We start from the raw sequence: 18,451 nt of genomic DNA, 5'->3' as shown, positions 1-18,451 counted from the left end.
TTTCAATGCTTTTATTTATTTATTCATTTCAATATTCTTTATCTTTCTTTTCTATGTCTTAAATGTTTGTTTCAATGTCATTACTGTTTCTTATCTTTCCTCTTACTTCTTTCAATATTTATCAGTGCTTAGAAATATTTTATACAATGGATTAACCTGGGAAAACCATATCATTCTTTAACAACACTTCTTGGTATAATTATGTTACTCACAAGGCTTTTATTAGAATATAACTGATATCATTAAAAATGTTAGGTTGCGTGGTATTTACGAGCTTAGGCACGTGATTTACAGTATTTATTTTCTGAGAAGTAATTGTAAGAAGGGAAAGATCGGTGATACTCACAATTTACAAAATCAATATTTATTAAAATCGAAAGTGAATAAGATGACAATTTAAATACACTCAGACAAGAATGGTCACTTGGTCTTATTTTATAAATAACAAAATAGATCTTTGATTATTTGTTACAACATAAACCAACTGTTATATTATTTTTTTGACAAAAAAGATGGTTATTTTATACACTTGTCAATAGCACAGAAAATAATGAACAACATGGAACATGTATCAGATCTCTGTTGGGAGTAGCCATTGCTGGTTTACTCATAACACATATAATAAACTTTAATACTGGTAATCTAAATATTTATGGTTTCCATACTCAACCTGGGACAATTATATTTCTGTTAATTATCCCCAATCATGTACAACAACACCACTTTGCACGTATAACTGTGTTTAGTACACCAGGGTTACTCGCTGATGTTTATTACAACACCTGAAGCACGCTATTAGAGTCGGTTGGACTCCGACACACAGCTAGAGAGCTCATCTTAAGGGTGTACAACTCTCCGGGCACGTTACTCTTTGGTTTTAATCTCGCTCTATTAAAGACATCCTGTCTTAGACATCTGGCTGGTAAGCAGCTACCGATCCTCGGTAGCTGCAGGTATTCAGTTACAACACACTGTGCCTGAGATATGCTCAGGAAGGCATCACAAAGTAGTTATTTTTTAAAAGTCTAAACTAAATTACACACAATCAAATGTCTGGCAACGACACAGACGATATTTACGTTATGTTATTTCTTATTTGGCACTTGAGAATTTCACTATGTTAAAACATGAACACTGATATTCACAAGGTTCAACTGAGTTAAACTGACTTAATATATATATATATATATTTTTTTTTACGGGAATTAGCCCGCCCGAGCACAGGTCAAACGACCCACAACGGAGTCTGGGGAGGCGAAAAAAAAAGAACGGAAAGAAATTGTAAATATAGAAAAAAAAGGTTATGCTGTATTAATCTACACCACGAAGATGCCGGAAAACCAGCTTTTTAAAGTGAGACATTGTAAGAGCATGGAAACACAGAGGAATGCAGAGCATTCCACAGTTTGGCTGTGTGAGGAAAGAAGGAGGTACTATAATGGGTTATTCTCGTGTGACCGACATCCACAGAGAAACGGTGGGCACCGCGGGCAAGACGTGTGTTACGAACCCACGGCCTTGCCGGCGGTACACAGGATGCCAAATCCACCAAACATTGCCCATTAAAGTACCTGTAAAAGAGAGAGAGTGAAGCATCATTGCGGCGAAGAGAAAGGGAAGAGAGATTGTCGACTAAAGGAGGAGAGTTAATAAGACGAAATGCCTTTGATTCCACTCTATCTAATAGTTGGACAGAAGAAGAGCCACCCCAGATATGAGAGCAGTACTCCAAGTTAAGACGAATGAACCCCTTATATACTTGGAGCAACTGCTCAGGAGTGAAGAAGCTGCGGCATCTGTACAGCAAACCCAACTTTCGGGAGGCAGCTTTAGTTATACTAAGGATGTGTAATTTCCTGGACATATTGGAGGAAATGGTAAGGCCTAACATATTTATTTCAGAATTTGGGAGGATGATAGTGTCCTGAAATGTAATTGGTGGGAGGTCATCTAATTTACAAAGTGTAATTGGTAAATATTGAGTTTTATTACTATTGAATTTAACCAAGTTTGTACCTCCCCATTCAGAGATGCTGTACAGATCCGTGTTGATAGAAGTAATGACATCAGTTCTAGAAACAGATCTAGTTTGAAAGTTAGGAGGAAGGGGAAAATGTGAGGAAGAGTGAAGAGTAGAATCATCAGCATAAGAATGGATAGAATTAGTTGTAGTGTGAAGTAAATCATTGATAAAAAGAATGAAGAGAGTAGGTGAAAGAACAGAACCCTGTGGGACACCACTACTGGTAGAGAAAGAGCGAGAAATCGGTCCCTCAACAACAACTGTCATGGATCGGTTCTCAAGGAAGCTAGAGATGAGAAAACACAGTGGGGGAGAGAAACCAAAAGAGGAAAGTTTAGATAGCAAAGACTTGTGCCATACCCTGTCAAATGCTTTGGAGATGTCGAGAGCCACGACAAAAGTTTCCCCATAATCCCTAAGAGAGGATGACCAAAGATGGGTGCAATAGGAGAGCAGATCACCAGTAGATCTCGCCTGGCGAAAGCCATACTGGTGATCTGACAAAAGAGAAAGGCATTCAAGGTGGCGGAGAAAATGGGAGTTCAAGATGGTTTTGAAAATCTTAAGAGAGGGATGAAGTTAGGGCAATGGGGCGATAGTAAGAGGGATTAGAATGGTCACCCTTCTTTGGGATGGGCTGAACCAAGGCATGCTTCCAAGAAGAAGGAAAAGTTTGGGTTTTGAGGCAAAGTCGAAAGAGGCGAGTAAGCACAGGGGCCAGGGCTTCAGCACACTCCCTCAGAATACGAGGGGGTACAGTCAACCCTCGCTTTACGCGGTCCCACTTTATGCGTTTCCACGTTTACGCGGTACCCTGCCGAACACGGAATGCTCACTTTCCGCGGTGTGTGTACCCTTTTACGTGGAGAGCGGTGCGAGCAGGGTGCTCACAAGGTCGCCCAGTCATCAAAACATTACCGAATTCTTCACCCGCCACCCACCACAGCCGGCCCAAGTCAGTGATAGTGATAGTGAGGATATGGACTTATATGGACTTTGAGGGGCTTGACAAAGAGGCCCTGCAAGCCTCTGTGGTGGAATGTGATACAATTGATACAAGTGATACAGGTGAGGGCCAATAATCTGCCCTCTGCCTCGGAACCAACCCCCCATCCCCGTGTGCCCAGCCATCTTTTCTACTAATGTAAATGTTAAAAAACCTAATATTATTGTTAGTTCTCTTAGTTATTAAAATGTGTGTGCATACCATCATAAAATTAAGAAGTTATTTTTACTACAACGTAGGTATTGTGTCTGAAAAAGTGGAGTTTGGGGGTCGGCCCAGTCTCTATTTCAATTAATCCCATATGTTGTTCACTTTACGCGTTTCTCACTTTACGCGGGCCGCCGTGGGTTCAATTGACCGCGTAAAGTGAGGGTTCACTGTATTCCGTCCGGTCCGTGCGCCTTACTCACATCCAACCTGGATAACACACCGGCAACCCTGTGGGCGTGAGACACATACCTGAGATCGATGAGGAAGGCATCACAAAGTGTCGCCCTCCCTCGCCGAGGCATTTTTATATGAGGCTAGCTGGCAACTGAGGCATGCCAAATGGGCAATTCATGCATTACATACATTTCATTTAAATCAGTTGCTGTACATTTGGCTATGAAAATCAATGTCATGAGTCAGTCTAATTTTTACATCTATTGTTACAATCTTATCAGAGTTTGAGCTTGCCAGGCAATATTGAAATGAACATTAAATGCACAAGTTGACAACATCTTTCATACGACCTCATCAGAGTTTAGACAAGGGCCTACTGAGAGTTTACCGTTAAATCTTGGAGATAAGAAGACTGACATATTCTTTTCAGGATATTAATGACTTTCTAAAATATAAAACTGACAATCATTTTAATACAAGCATTAGATTCTCTGATGACTGGGAATCAAAATGATCTAACTTCAGAATCAGTTGGAAACTCAGGCATCCCTAGGGCTCATATTAGGGGTTCGTCACTTCTACTGGCAGACACTACAACACTTATTTGACAATTTTACTAACTGTAAATAAGTTGAAGCTTTCAACATCACTTACAAGGGATCTTGAATGTTTCATCTGTAATCAGACATATCTAATTTAATGTAATATAATTGTGTTCTCTCTCAATCTCAAATCACTGAACACGATATGAGGTATTAAGAAATATCAGAGTTTCTGAGGTACTACTTGAGAGAAAACGGAGGACTCAGGCATCCTGAAGCTGTTAGAAAATGTACGTCTCAACTGGGGAACTCGGTAAAAAAGATTTATGTTTATGTTTTATGGGCTATTGAGCGTAATGTGAATCGTCTGATTTTACGTTAACTAACATGCACGACCGTGGTCAGTACACCATGTTATGAACTGATTCCGTTCCTGAGGACGTTCCTAAGTCGGAACACATGCTATATGCATACCGTACTCACAGAACAATGTTTAAAATCTCACTCTATCATAGCCTAAGTCCTTATGTACATCTAAAATCACTTAATTTAAGACAAAAGAAGAAATAGAATGACAAAATACAGTAAATGAAAGTAAAAAATAAGTTTTCAAGTAAATAAAATACTGTACTGTAAATTTCAAGTTTAACCCCCGTTCGTACTGACGGGTGTTTGTAAGTCGGGGACCCCTGTACTGTACAGTATATGACTGATCTCCAGCATCATGACAATATCTTATTAGAAACTTTGTGTTTGTAATTATTAGCTGTGTTACTCCATTAATTTTGTTGCAGATCATGTACAACTTGTGAATCCTGGAAGATATGGAGCCGTCATCAATGGTTGAACTTCCTGCTTATGAGTATGCACCTCGATGGGTGCCACTGGCAGAGGTGAGGCAAAAGATCATTTTGCTGCTATAGAGTACTGTAGAAGTACAGTATAAGGCAAGATTTATTTTTACAAATGCCATCCAAGAAAAATAATTGCTTGTTCTGGAATTACATGCCAAAGCATTAATTGTTTATGAGACTTTCTATACACACATCCGGTGTATACAGTATGGTACAACTGTACATTAGTATGCACTCTTTTTTTTCTACCTTAGCCTCCCATTCTGTTGCCAAACCTAATTGGAGAATGCTAGCCTTACAAACCTCTGTATAAGCGATTCAACATTCTTCAATAGAAATCATAAATCTGATGAATTCATGAAAAAAAGGAAGAATAATTTTTTATGTTACGAGCATAAACAGTCACGGTAGTCACCATGGAAGCTGTGTCTCAAGAACCACCATATTGACAAGTGTATCTCACCGCTGGCTTCAAGAAATAATCTGTTGCATTATTTAGCTGGGAGTGTTTTTAAAAGATTTTATTTAATATTTAAATAATAAAAAAATTTTTTACTCCCAGTCTTACCTTGTGCAGGAATAACATCAAAGAAGGCAGAAACCCCTGAATTGTCTGCATGTGTGCTAATTGACCATTCTGGAATTTATGGTCTCATTTTTTACCTTAAGGGCTATTTGTTGAAAAATATATACAGTATGTAATTTTACAGTGGAGAATATGTACTTTTGTGATGAGCCAGGAAATTTTTATAAAAGTTAAAAGTGGAGAGAATTCATTGGTTCTGAGAATGTCTAGTACAATCAGAATTTGGACCAGTTTTTACTTTTATGAAAAGTTCCACTGGCAAGTTTCATTACAACAAATATTCTATATTGTGTAATTATAGATGAAAGAGATTGTACTGTACAGTACTTCAGAAAGTAAAAAAAACTTTAGGGATCACTTGAAGATTCACCCCCCCCCCTAATTGTTTCACCTGAGGATTAACCACCTAACTTAACTTTCTCAGGTAGCAGTAAAGTGGTTAATCTTGAGGTGAAATAAACTGGGGGAGGAGAAAATCTTCAGGTGACCCAAAAAATTAATTGAATAAAAAATGAGGAAGTAATGAAATTATAGATCAAATTTTTTAAGTTCCCAACACTCATATATGAATCATTTATTTTATGAGCATCAGTGTCACCCTGCCTCTCTTAGGATTTTTCTGATTACAGTAATGTATTGTAATTGAGAGAAATTAGGTCAGGAAAAGAGTGATGGAAATTTACCAAAAAATAAAAAAAACATGGGCAGTGAAAGGGAATGACATGTGCATACTTGGAGATGAAATGAGAATGGTGAGATGGATGTATTAAAAGATAAAACTGCTGTTAAGAGCTAAGAGGGCAAGTGGGTATTGAGAGTATTTAGATTTGAGTAGAGGTAGGCTGATGTGCTGTAGGTAATAGATATGTAGAGAAAATGGAGAAAACCAATTGCAGAAAAATAAAAAGGAAATTACCGTACCTGAAACTATATGCAGTAATTATGAGTGAAGTGTAAGTTTGATGGACAGGATCAAGAGGCAGTGGAGGCTTTATGAAGAGTAGTAAGACATGTATAAGAGTAAACAGATGAGTAAGTGAGAGCTTTGAAGTGAGACAAGGATGTATGGTGTCCCTATGACTACACAGCATATCTATGAAAGGATTGGTATCTAAGGAAAATGACAGAAAGGGTGACTCGTGACTTGGGTAGGGATTTGGGTACGGTGCCTGGTAATGTCTTGCAGATGATGCAGTGAGCTTATTAGTACTGTGTGAATGGAAACCGCAAAATGTGGTGAATAATGTTGGTAGTGTGTAATTGAAGGTAAATAATGGGTAGAATAAGGGAATGATTTTTGAGAGGACAAAGTTTTGGCACAGTGAATTTGGATAAAAAATAGAGAATAGAAAAATACAGCAAATTAAACTACAGGGTGACAACCCTTTATCCGAAATTCCGAAAACCGAAAAGCTCTGAAAACCGAAAGTTTTTTTTGGAGCAATTTTTTTTTTTTTAAATGATTAGCCCACCCAGGCATAAATGACTGACCCACATCGGCCTGGGGGCGAAATGTAAAATAGTATACTAATTATAATAATAATAATCATAGAATAAAATTTAATTAAAAAATACCAAAATAAAGTAATAATCAAATAAAATAATAATGATAATAATAATAATAATATAATAATAAAATATATAAAATTATAATAATAACTCATAATACAGTATTAATAAAAAATAATAATAAAGAAATACAAGAATGAAAAAGATAAAAAGTGAGAAACACGACCCAGACCTATGAATTATTATTATATTATTATTATTATTATTATATATTATTATTATATTCTCCCCCTAGGCCCAAATGTGGATCAGTGACTTGTGCCCGGGTGGGCTAAAAAAAAAACAACTAACCATTCTGAAAACCTAAAATTCCGAAATCCGAAATGCCTCTGGCCCCAAGGATTTCAGATAAGTGATTGTCAACCTGTATAAAGTTATGATGCATGAGATACTGGAAGAGGTTCAATGTTTAAAGCATTTGGGAGTTAAGGAAGTATATTACACTTCCTGTACACTAAAGTTAAAACTAGTAGCAAAACAATATATGGGAGGAGTGTGAATGGAGAGCTGAGAAGTTCTGAGTATAGTAAAATGGCGTTTGGAGTTATGGTTGTCAAACATAGACTTGGATTAAAACAGATTGGAAGGGGCAATAAATAGTGATGTGTGCTACTGTAAGTAGTGGAATGGGTGAAGGGATTAGGGAAGTGTGCCAAAATGATATGGACCTGTGAAAAGAATGCATGCTGAGGAAGAGGTCAAGGTAGCAAGTGCATTTTGAAGAGGGAGTATACATAAAATATGTGAAGTAAAAGTGGAATAATACAATAGAAAATTAGGAGAGAGTTTAAGAGGGATAGAGCGAACAAAGAACCATTATGTATAGTAACAGTGGCTAAGAGGCTTTTGTTGTACGTAGTTACAACTGATAATAATTAATAATACAGTATTTAGGTAAATTTTCTAATTAAGACCATTTAGGTAACTGGTTTATGCACTCACTAAACTAGAGGTTGCAGGTTAGTATTTTGTAATGGGCAGCTCGGTGGTATAGTCAGTCCTCGACTTAACGACGGGTTAGGGACCCACTACCAGTAATAAGTCGAAAATAATACAGTGGTCCTTCAATTAACAAACACAATTGGTTCCAACTTACAGAAAAGTATACAAAGTTAAACCAAAAATGTAAAAAGTCAGAAACACCTAAAAAAACCCCTTAAAATTTATATTTAATTATTATATATATATATATATATATATATATATATATATATATATATATATATATATATATATATATATATATATATATATATATATATATATATATATATATATATATATATATATATATATATATATATACTGTATATATATATATATATATACAGTTGGTCCTCAGATACGCTATGTCCCGCATTCCTGCTTTCACCGCTAACGCGTGCCTTGCCAGAACCTAACATTTTCACATTCCGCGTCGTGGAACCCCATTGCTCGAGAGAGCTGCTGGCAAGCCGAGCCATATTTTTGGATCCAACCTTCCGCCATGTTGTGTAAGAGGCCAAAATGGTGCGCATGGTCGCCCAGTCATCAAACATGACCAGTTTCACCCGCCACCCACTACAGCCGCCCAAGTCAGTGATAGTGATAATTATAGTGAGGATATGGACTTATGAACTTTGGGAGTTTGACAAAGAGGCCCTGCAAGCCTCTGTGGTGGATAGTGATACAACTGATAAGGTGACAGGTGAGGCCAATAATCTGCCTCGCCCTGGAACCAACCGCCCATCCCCGTGCCCAGCCATCTTTCTACTAATGAGTGTTAAAAAACCTAATATTATTGATATTTCTTAATTATAATGTGCATGCCATCATAAAGTTAAGATAATATTTTTACTACAACATACAAAGTGGAGTTTGGGGATCGGCCCCGACTCATTTCAATTAATCCTCATATGTTATGTTATTCACTTACGTTTAATTTTCTCCGCTGTATCCGGTTACATTAATCGAATATGAGGACTCAACTGTATATATATATATATATATATATATATATATATATATATATATATATATATATATATATATATATATATATATATATATATATATATATATATATATATATATATATATATATATATATATATATATATATATATATATATATATATATATATATATATATATAGTGGGGATGCTATAACGAATCTAATTGGTTCTAGAACCTTGTTCAATATAGCATTCGCTTGTTATGGGATTAACTGTCCAGACCCCAAATAACACTTAAAAATATAATATAAAATTGTAAAAAGTATAAATATATCTAAAACCCTGAAAAGAATATCATTAATATTTATAATAAAAAACAATTAAATAAAAAAAAATTAAATAATGTAGAGTTTCGTTATAAGCATTCTCAATTTTATAGGTAAAACTGCTCGTTATAAAATATAATAAGATCCGCTTGATATAGCATACCCACTGTATATATATATGTATATATACACACAGCCAGATTCGACTTACGACGGGTTAGGACCCAAATCAGAAGTCCTAACGGTCGAAGTCCACAGATAAAAAAAAATAATAATAAAAATCTACAATGAAATACAGTACAGTAAAAGTAATAAATAATGAGGAATGGATACAGTACAGTGAAAGGAATAAATAATGAGGAATGGATAGTGACTGAGCACTACCTTTAATGTAGTCAGCTGAATGCACACAATCCCCATAATTTCTAATTATACATGGAGACTAAACTAACTGGAAACGTTTTGGTATAGAAAATGCAAAGTATTTTGAAAAAAAAATGGTCACAACTGCGGCGTCGTGAAGTCCCACGCGTCGAAGTCGAAACAGTCATAAGTTCAGGTCTAGGGCTAGTATATATATATATATATATATATATATATATATATATATATATATATATATATATATATATATATATATATATATATATATATATATATATATATATATATATATACAGTTGTACCCCACTTAACGCGGTCAATTGAACCCAGAGGGTCCCGCGTTAAGTGAAAACCGCGTTAAGTGAATAACAAACATAAGGGATTAATTCCAATAGAACCCAGCCCGACCCCCAAACTCCACTTTTTGACGACAAATAACTATGTTGTAGTAAAAATTCTATCTTAACTTTATGGTGGCATGAAAAACAAGTAATATAGAAGAGGTTAGGTTAGGAAAGATAAAGGTTAACATTGGAAAAATAAAGAATAGGTTAAAAAACGAAAATTTTTGAGGAACACTCACGGTAGTAGAAGAGATGGGTCGGCATACGGGGATGGAGGCTGGTTCCGAGGCAGAGGGCAGATTACTGCCCCTCAGGTGAATCACCATTACTAGGTGAATCACCATTACTAGGTGAATCAATATCACTGTCACTTACAGTTGTCATGGCTTCCCTGACAAATCCCTCAAAATCAACTTCACTATCACTATCACTGGCTTGGGCTGGCTGTGGAGGGATGAAACTGCCGCGGCTAGGTCAAGCGTCGTCTCTCCTCCCTCCCTCCCTCCCCGGGGTAGTCACGTCATAATACTTTAAGCCAATTACAGCTAGCAGCAGAGGGGGGTAGGGCTGCATGGCCAATCACAGTCCGAGACGTCATATGACGTCAGTGATAACGCAACAAAGACACACACTGCGCAACCTTACCGCGCCGCTTACCCAAGCGGAGGGAGGAGGAGGGAGAGGCAGGCAGGCAGGCGGGCGGGTGGGTGGCGCGTGGTCAAAATCTAAAAATAGCATCCGAGCCGGACACTCACCGCGTAGCTGTGGAAAAACCCGCGTTAAGTGAAAGTTCAGCTTTGGCAAGGCACCGCGTATATGATAAAACGCGTTAAGTGAAAGCGCGTTAAGCGGGGAATTAAAACTAATATATATATATATATATATATATATATATATATATATATATATATATATATATATATATATATATATATATATATATATATATATATATATATATATATATATTATATATATACACACACATATATATATTATATATATATATATATATATATATATATATATATATATATATATATATATATATATATATATATATATATATATATATATATATATATATATATATATATATATATATACACACACATATATATACATGCGCCCGTTAACGTCCTAGATACGTTCTTGGAAACGTGACGAATTCGACGTTGTCCGATCATCACATAAACTTTTTATTTATACTTACGTGTATGTGGAATACTATATACGTACATATACACTTTTACTCTTAAATCACTACTGTAATGTGATACAGGTGATTAATTTTTATCTCTTGTGCAAAATATATGACGTTTATATTAAAATTATTCACTGTTTTACAAGGATTCCAGCAACGCTGGGCAGTTGGGGGAGAGGGAGGGAGGGAGGGAGCGAGCGAGGGGGCTTGGGGGGAGGGGAGGTAGTACGTTTGACAGTTGGCACCGGCCCAAGGTCTAACGCGTGTACCTGTATATTTATCAGTTCTTAAGTGACTAAGCTTCTCTCTTATAAAAAGCCAGTGACATGACCTGGGTGAATATAATTAACATTGTTGGGATTCTTGTAAGATACTGATTAATTTGAATATAAACATGCTATAAATTGCACTAGACATAACAATTTTAGTACCGTAATCAAATTAGTACATGTGCACTCCAGCTTTGCACTTAGGTCATTTATTTCTTTTACATTTCTTTTAGTATGGTGTGTGCATGCAAATGGATGAAAATAATTGAAGAAATTGATGTAAATCTACCCAAAAATGCAGTTGAAAAAATTTATATTATAAATGTACTACTGTACAGTACTGTACACTAATGTACAACAATTTTTATCTCTTGAGCAAAATATATGACGTTTATATTCAAATTATTAGCTGCCTTGCAAGGATTCCAGCAATGCAAATTATAATCTCCTAACTTTAGTCTGAGATATTATATAAGATAAAAACTGTAAGCCTAAATAAACCCCCGGCTGGGCAGATTAGGGAGGGAGGGATTGAGCCAGCGAGGGGTGGGGGGGGGTTTGAGGTGATAAGTTTGAGCCGAAGGTCTCTGTGTGTTTATTTAACAGTCCTACTAAGTACAGTAAGTCCTCGTATAACGTCAACCCTGCTTAACGTTGTTTCGGTAATACGTCGCTACTCTTTAGATATCAATAATTATTTTAACGTCCTGGCGACTCAATTTAACGTTTTTGCGTCGTCACGGACTACATTTTACGGCGCATCACCCTCTCTCATCTAGCCGCGCTATGCTCTCTTGGCTCGTCGAGCTACCTCTTACTCGCGGAACGTCACAGTGTCCCCAAGCGACGCCAAGCCAGTCCCTGTTATGCTTCCACATCATTTGTGGGTGCTTAAGTGTTTTTGCTCTAAATACTGTACTCTAACCATTTGAAATGGCTTCCAAGCACCCATCAAGTGCTAATGATGCTAGTGTTGTGAAGAAGCAACATAAGACCATTAGCCTTGCTACGAAAATGGAGGTTTTAAATCGGGAGGAGCCACCCGCCGGGTCTTAGTGACTCGCCAGCCTTCTCCTCCGCTTCACTACTCACCACACACTCTCGCTCCACCACCTCCGTCAATCAGTGGGTACAATAAAAGTTTATTTAGTTTATTTAAATACAGGTTGACAATCCCTTATCCAAAATCCTTGGGGCCCGAGGCGTTTCGGGTTTTGGAATTTTTCGGTTTTCAGAATGGTTAGTTTTTTTTTTTTAAGCCCACCCAGGCATAGATCATTGACCCACATCAGGGCCTGGGGGTGAAATTATAATAATAATAATTCTTCATAGGTCTAAGTCGTGTTTTTCACTTTTGATCTTTTTTTCATTCTTGTATTTCTTATTATTATTATTATTATTTTTTTTTTTATAATTACAGTACTCCTGTATTATTGTTATTTTTATTAATTTTATTATTATATTTTATTATTATTATTATTAATGTTATCATATTATTTTATTTTGGTGTGTTTTTATTAAAATTTTTATTTACTATGAATAATTATTATTATTATAATTATTATTATATATATATTATTATTATATTTATTATTATTATATTTATTATTATTATATTTATTATTATTATATTTATTATTATTATATTTATTATTATTATATTTATTATTATTATATTTATTATTATTATATTACATTTTCGCCCCCCAGGCCCTGATGTGGGTCAGTGATCTATGCCCGGGTGGGCTAATCCCTGTAAAAAAAAAAAAAAAAAAAAAAAAAAAAATTGCCCCACAAAAAAAACTTTTGGTTTTCAGAGCTTTTCGGTTTTCGGAATTTCAGATAAAGGGTTGTCAACCTGTATATACTATTTTCTATAAAAATGCCATTGAATTTCTGTACAGTATAGTCTCGGTTTATGCGGTTAATTAAACACATGGAGGTCCGCGTAAAACGAGAAACACGTAAACGAAATAACAGAACATATGGGATTAATTGAAATAGAGACTGGCCCGACCCCCAGACTACCCTTTTTCCAACACAATATGCACGTTTTAGTAAAAATAACATCTTAATTTTATGATGGCATGCACACATAATTAATATTTAAGAGAAATATAAATAATATTAGGTTTTTTAACACTTTCGTTAGTAGAAGAGATGGCTGGGCACACGGGGATGAGGGGTTGGTTCCGAGGCAGAGGGCAGATTATTGGCTCTCACCTGTATCACTTGTATCACTATCCACCACAGAGTCTAGCAGGGCCTCTTTGTCAAACCCCTCAAAGTCCATATCCTCACTATCACTATCACTGACTTGGGCTGGCTGTGGTGGGTGGCGGGTGAAGAACTTGGTAATGTTTTGTTGACTGGGCAAGCAAGGTTAAATAGACCAATCACAGCTAGCGACGGAGGGAATGCGTGGCCCAATCACAGTCCGATACGTGATCTGACGTCAGCGGTGACGTAAGAGCAACCTAGCGCACAGTTTGTCCGCACCGCTTCCCGCGTAACTAATAATTGCCGCGTAAATGACCAACCGCTTATAAGAAATACGTGTAAACCGAGACTATACTGTATATGTAATGTATTTCTTGGGGCAAAGGGAGGCTCAGGAATGTAACTCCTGTATTTTATCTATTTCTTGTAAGGAAAATTGATCCACTTAACTTTGTTTCGTATAACGTCGCATTTTCAAGAACGTAACCTCGACGTTAAGTGAGGACTTACTGTATAAGGAATTATTCAGTAGTGCAGACTAGTGCTCATCTTGATATATTGTGCCTGGTACATATCTAATTGACCTGGCAATGAGTCGGGAAATAATTCAGTGGCAGTGCAGTATCCTCTAGTCTAGGGTATATGTTTAGAGGCTGGGATCCTTTTGTATGCTCTTTACGTTTTTTATTTATGACCAGTTGGTTTTGTAAGATCTAATCTGGTTAATATTTCTTCCATGATGTTAATCAAAGCCTTTTCCTTACCCTTTCCAACTCTGATTTGCAAGTGAAATAGATGGATACTTCCTAAACTTGTCCTCACCTCATCTTCTAGTTGAGTTTATCTTGAGCATCTTTGTTTCACATGTCTTTTGGGGAATCGAGTTGAAGCCTTGTTTGGTGGGATTGGTTAAGTTTGTAGCCAGGTGACTCTGACACCCACTCATTTTCCTTGGATTTGTAGGTACAGTAGTCAGCAAGAAACTGATTTTAGTGTAATGGATTGACTCTGAAATCAGGATGGCTACTGGAGATGGCATGTTTGTACTGTTTTGAGCATTTACACATCTCTGACTTTATAGGATTCCTTCCTGTAGAAAGCAGCCTTTATAGTTGTTCTCATTTTTTTGGAAAGTAGCTATATCAGTGTAGGGGAACATAAGGTACTCCCAGCTGTCACTTACAGGCCAGGCCTATCCTATACTTTCCCAAGATGACAAACAATGACACTGTTGACCATCTCACAAAGAATGCCTGTGGATTGGCCCTCTCTGGTACTGGGGATACACCCTCTCTCCTCTGCTACTGAAAAAGAATACGTTCAGACGCTCTTTTCCATACAAACCGGTGCAAGGATAGTGAACAGGCTGAGAGTATATCCATCTAGCACTATGATCACTTTCTTCCTTATCCACATAAGTATCTTCAACATGGACTCAAGGTCTGCAGACATAATGCTGTCTCTGCTCACATTAGGTTAGGATACAGACCTATCTGGTAAGTATCTGAGGTGGGGGATGACCCACATTTCTCTACCCATAAACTCTGTGACTGTCCCAATGCTAACACCCTTCAACACTATTGCCTTGGCTGTCCCACTGTCATAAACCTCCTACCACAGGAAGTCACTAACCACTATGTCACCACATACTTATACATAGTAATTTAATTCTTGTATGCTACACGCACTTTGGTGGGTAGCAACTCCCATTGTCTCCATATCTCCTGCAAGACACAAGTACCAGTGTCTGACTGCATGGTCTTGTGACTAGGCTTTTCACCCCAGGATGACTTTCACATCAACAGGAGCTACCTGGCTGTGAGCTTTGGTAGAAAATAGTGTCAGAATCATTCCATTATACCTGTTACAATACTGTAGTAATGTATGTTGAGTTTTTTCCAGTGGTACAACATATTGATTATGCAATGGAATATGATTTGGAATTATCATTAATGACTAGAGAGGATGTAAGTGTAGGTTTATGTAGAACATGCTTTGCCAGTAGTCTTGCACTTTAAATGCATGCAGTACTGTATAGTTAAATACTGGACCTTTTTCTTTTTTTTAACGATTGCCAGTGTTTTGAAATTTATACAGTAGTATTAGTGTTTGTCCTAGGAAAGTAACACAAATGTATTCCTGGCATTTCAGCTCTAATAAAAGATGGTAAAAAAAAAAGTTTACATATTCAGCATCTGAGATTCAAATTAAGATTACAGTATTGTAGTGTACAGTTGAGGTCAAAAGTTCGTTCCTGCCCAAAATGAAGCATCAACTCCAAATGAGATGAAACAGTCAGGGTAAGTCAGTTCGGAGAGTCCCGTGACTCGGTTTCATCACATGGAGCGAACTTTTGTCCCCTTCTGTACTTTAGAAATTTGCCAGTGTATTGTGTGGTATACAGTATATACACTACCTACATTAATTATTAGTATAATTTAGATTTTGCATTCTTTCAAATAAGATGATACTTTCTTTTCCCACATAACAGCGCTGTCATCATCCTGACTATAACAATGATCTGCAGTTGTTCCTGATGCGGACAGTCACTCTTATTCGAGAAAAAGTATCTGATGCTGTGAGTGCTATTCATAGATTACTGGGCTTTATACTGTGGACATAAAACTTGGTATACAACCATTAATTCTTCTGTGTTCTTACAGCTAGGTAATTGCTTAGAACAATATACTATTTAATGTTTATTTTTTCAACAGTTGGGGTTCAACATTCGTGGAGGAAAGGAACATTTCTGTGGCATATTTCTTTCCAAAGTGATGCCTAACACAGAAGCTGAACGGCTTGGATTGCAGGAAGCTGATCAGATTGTTTCTGTCAATGAAACTAATTTTGAGGACATTGAACATGCCAAGGCTGTGAAGATCCTAAAATCCAACACCGAGATAGTGATGCAACTGCGATACTTCCCTTACGGCTACAGAAAAACATACGAGAAAGTGCAGAATTCCAACACAGGTATAGGAGCAGCATCCAGCTAATGTTGGTGAACCTAAGAAATTTTAACATATTGTATTAGTGATGTGGTTGAGTAAAAAAAAAAAAAAAAAAACTCTTTACTTATAGTTTGTAGTTCTTAGCAAAGTAAAAATTATGAAATATATTTGTATATTCTCTTGGAAAATCATCAATTTGAAATGGGATAATGTTCTACAAGTTGCTTTCGGGTCTCAGCCTAAAGAATGGAGTAGGCTTTTGCAACACTGTACAGGGTTGATTCTTTGGGGTTTATATAAACTTACTTAGACAACCCTCATTGATAGCCAGGATTGATAGCATTTCTCTCTGCCTAAATCAATCATTCCCTTTCCCCATCACACACTTCATGAGGTACACTACAGCTCATTGAAGTACGATGCCTAAATCAGTAAGCAATATGCCAAGGCATAGCCAATCATTTTCAAGATATAAAGGTAAATCTTCATTTTCTAGTTCTTGACTGACAACTCTAGAAGCTTGCAACACCAGCTCACCCCAGATTTGCTTGTACCCTACTAGTATTTGCCCCCTTTTAGACACTTATCAAAGAAAATTCCAGTAAATCTAGCAATTCTGAGGAAATAATCCCTTCAGCACATACTAAAACCATATGTATTTGTATCCAAATAACTTCTGGGTACTAATTTTCAATTGCTCTTCCTATATTGTAAATGCTACTTCTGCAAAACAGTAACTTAGAATTTGTAAATACTGTACCTTTATTTCAACCCCAAACAAAATTACATCAGTACTGGCTGTAAAATTTAAATCAACGACACTTCAGTACCTCTTGAATCTAGATTGTAGTAAAAATTTCAAGACAAAGTTGCAGGAAGATGTGACTTAGTTCCTGGATACTGTACTTGAGGTTTTTCACAAGCATACTTTTGTCTATTTTCATCAACTACATTAGTTTAAATAATTTCCTCCACTTTCCAAGGTGCTCATGTAACCAAAATAAATCATTCTAACAGACCTAAACTGCAGTGCATCCAGTGCTCACCTCTCCCCTAAATGTCACTGCTTTGTGCCCAGTGCACTTCAGTTTACTTTGCTGTGAGCACCTAATACAGTTGGGGGGGGGTTGGTATGTTGCAGTGCTGGCCATACTGCTTTCTCGTGTTAGCACTGCTAATGGAGCATAAGACTTACCAAACCACATTTCCTTTATCCAATTACAATTCAATGAAAAAAGTCAGGGATTTCTACTTATGCTATCTGTAGCACTTCTTGTGCCAACCAAAAGCCCTTTCACATATGACCTTTCCATGCAGTAAACACATTTAACACAGCAGTAGCCTATATTTGGCAAGTGCCTGTGTTGAAGTGAATTTTTTTATTAATGCACAATGTTTATCTGTAGGCTTCATACTTAGAGCTCAGTTGATCAGGTCAATCATTGAACCTATTCATGTGTTACATAAGTAGTTTAAAGTCCTGCAAGCAGTCGACAGTTTGAAGAAAGTATACTGTCCACAAGCTTGTTAAACCCAAATCTGCCTCAAGGTGTCAAGGTTAGTGAAAATATGCAGGTAGATACATCATACTCATACTATGAACTGTATACATACTACTGTACTTGCAAAATCTGCTCCAGGGTAGTAGTCACATTTAAGCTGAACTAAGCAAACAAATATGAAGTATTAAGGAATGCCAACATACTGAATCTCGACTAATTTTCAATGCCAAGCTAAAGTAAAAGGTATTTCAATCAAATTCCACAATACACTTGCTTTTGACATTTTCTTTACTGGTAAAACACCTACACCACACTACAGTTACTAGCAAGCAGAGGAAGTATGCAAACATAG

At 36.6% G+C, this 18,451-nt stretch overlaps 1 protein-coding gene across 6 annotated transcripts in view; it reads left to right on the top strand.

Annotated features, from left to right (window-relative positions):
* Positions 1–17,349, top strand: part of LOC121878946 (PDZ domain-containing protein 11-like) — a 31,090-nt gene extending 13,741 nt beyond the window's left edge. For 3 of the 6 annotated variants that reach the window (XM_042385389.1, XM_042385390.1, XM_042385392.1), the window contains exons 2-4: positions 4,750–4,848; positions 16,138–16,224; positions 16,361–17,349. In XM_042385389.1, coding sequence (XP_042241323.1) covers positions 4,780–4,848; positions 16,138–16,224; positions 16,361–16,642 — 438 coding nt within the window. In that variant the 5' untranslated portion in view covers positions 4,750–4,779 and the 3' untranslated portion in view covers positions 16,643–17,349. The remainder of the gene's footprint in view (positions 1–4,749; positions 4,849–16,137; positions 16,225–16,360) is intronic. The other 3 variants (XM_042385393.1, XM_042385394.1, XM_042385395.1) reach the window with 1 other exon arrangement.
* The last annotated feature ends 1,102 nt before the right edge of the window (positions 17,350–18,451 follow it).

The sequence above is a fragment of the Homarus americanus genome, unplaced genomic scaffold, assembly GCF_018991925.1.
Source record: "Homarus americanus isolate GMGI-L3 unplaced genomic scaffold, GMGI_Hamer_2.0 scaffold4060, whole genome shotgun sequence".
In the NCBI taxonomy this organism is placed as follows: domain Eukaryota; kingdom Metazoa; phylum Arthropoda; class Malacostraca; order Decapoda; family Nephropidae; genus Homarus; species Homarus americanus.
This window is presented reverse-complemented; position numbering and strand designations above follow the sequence as displayed.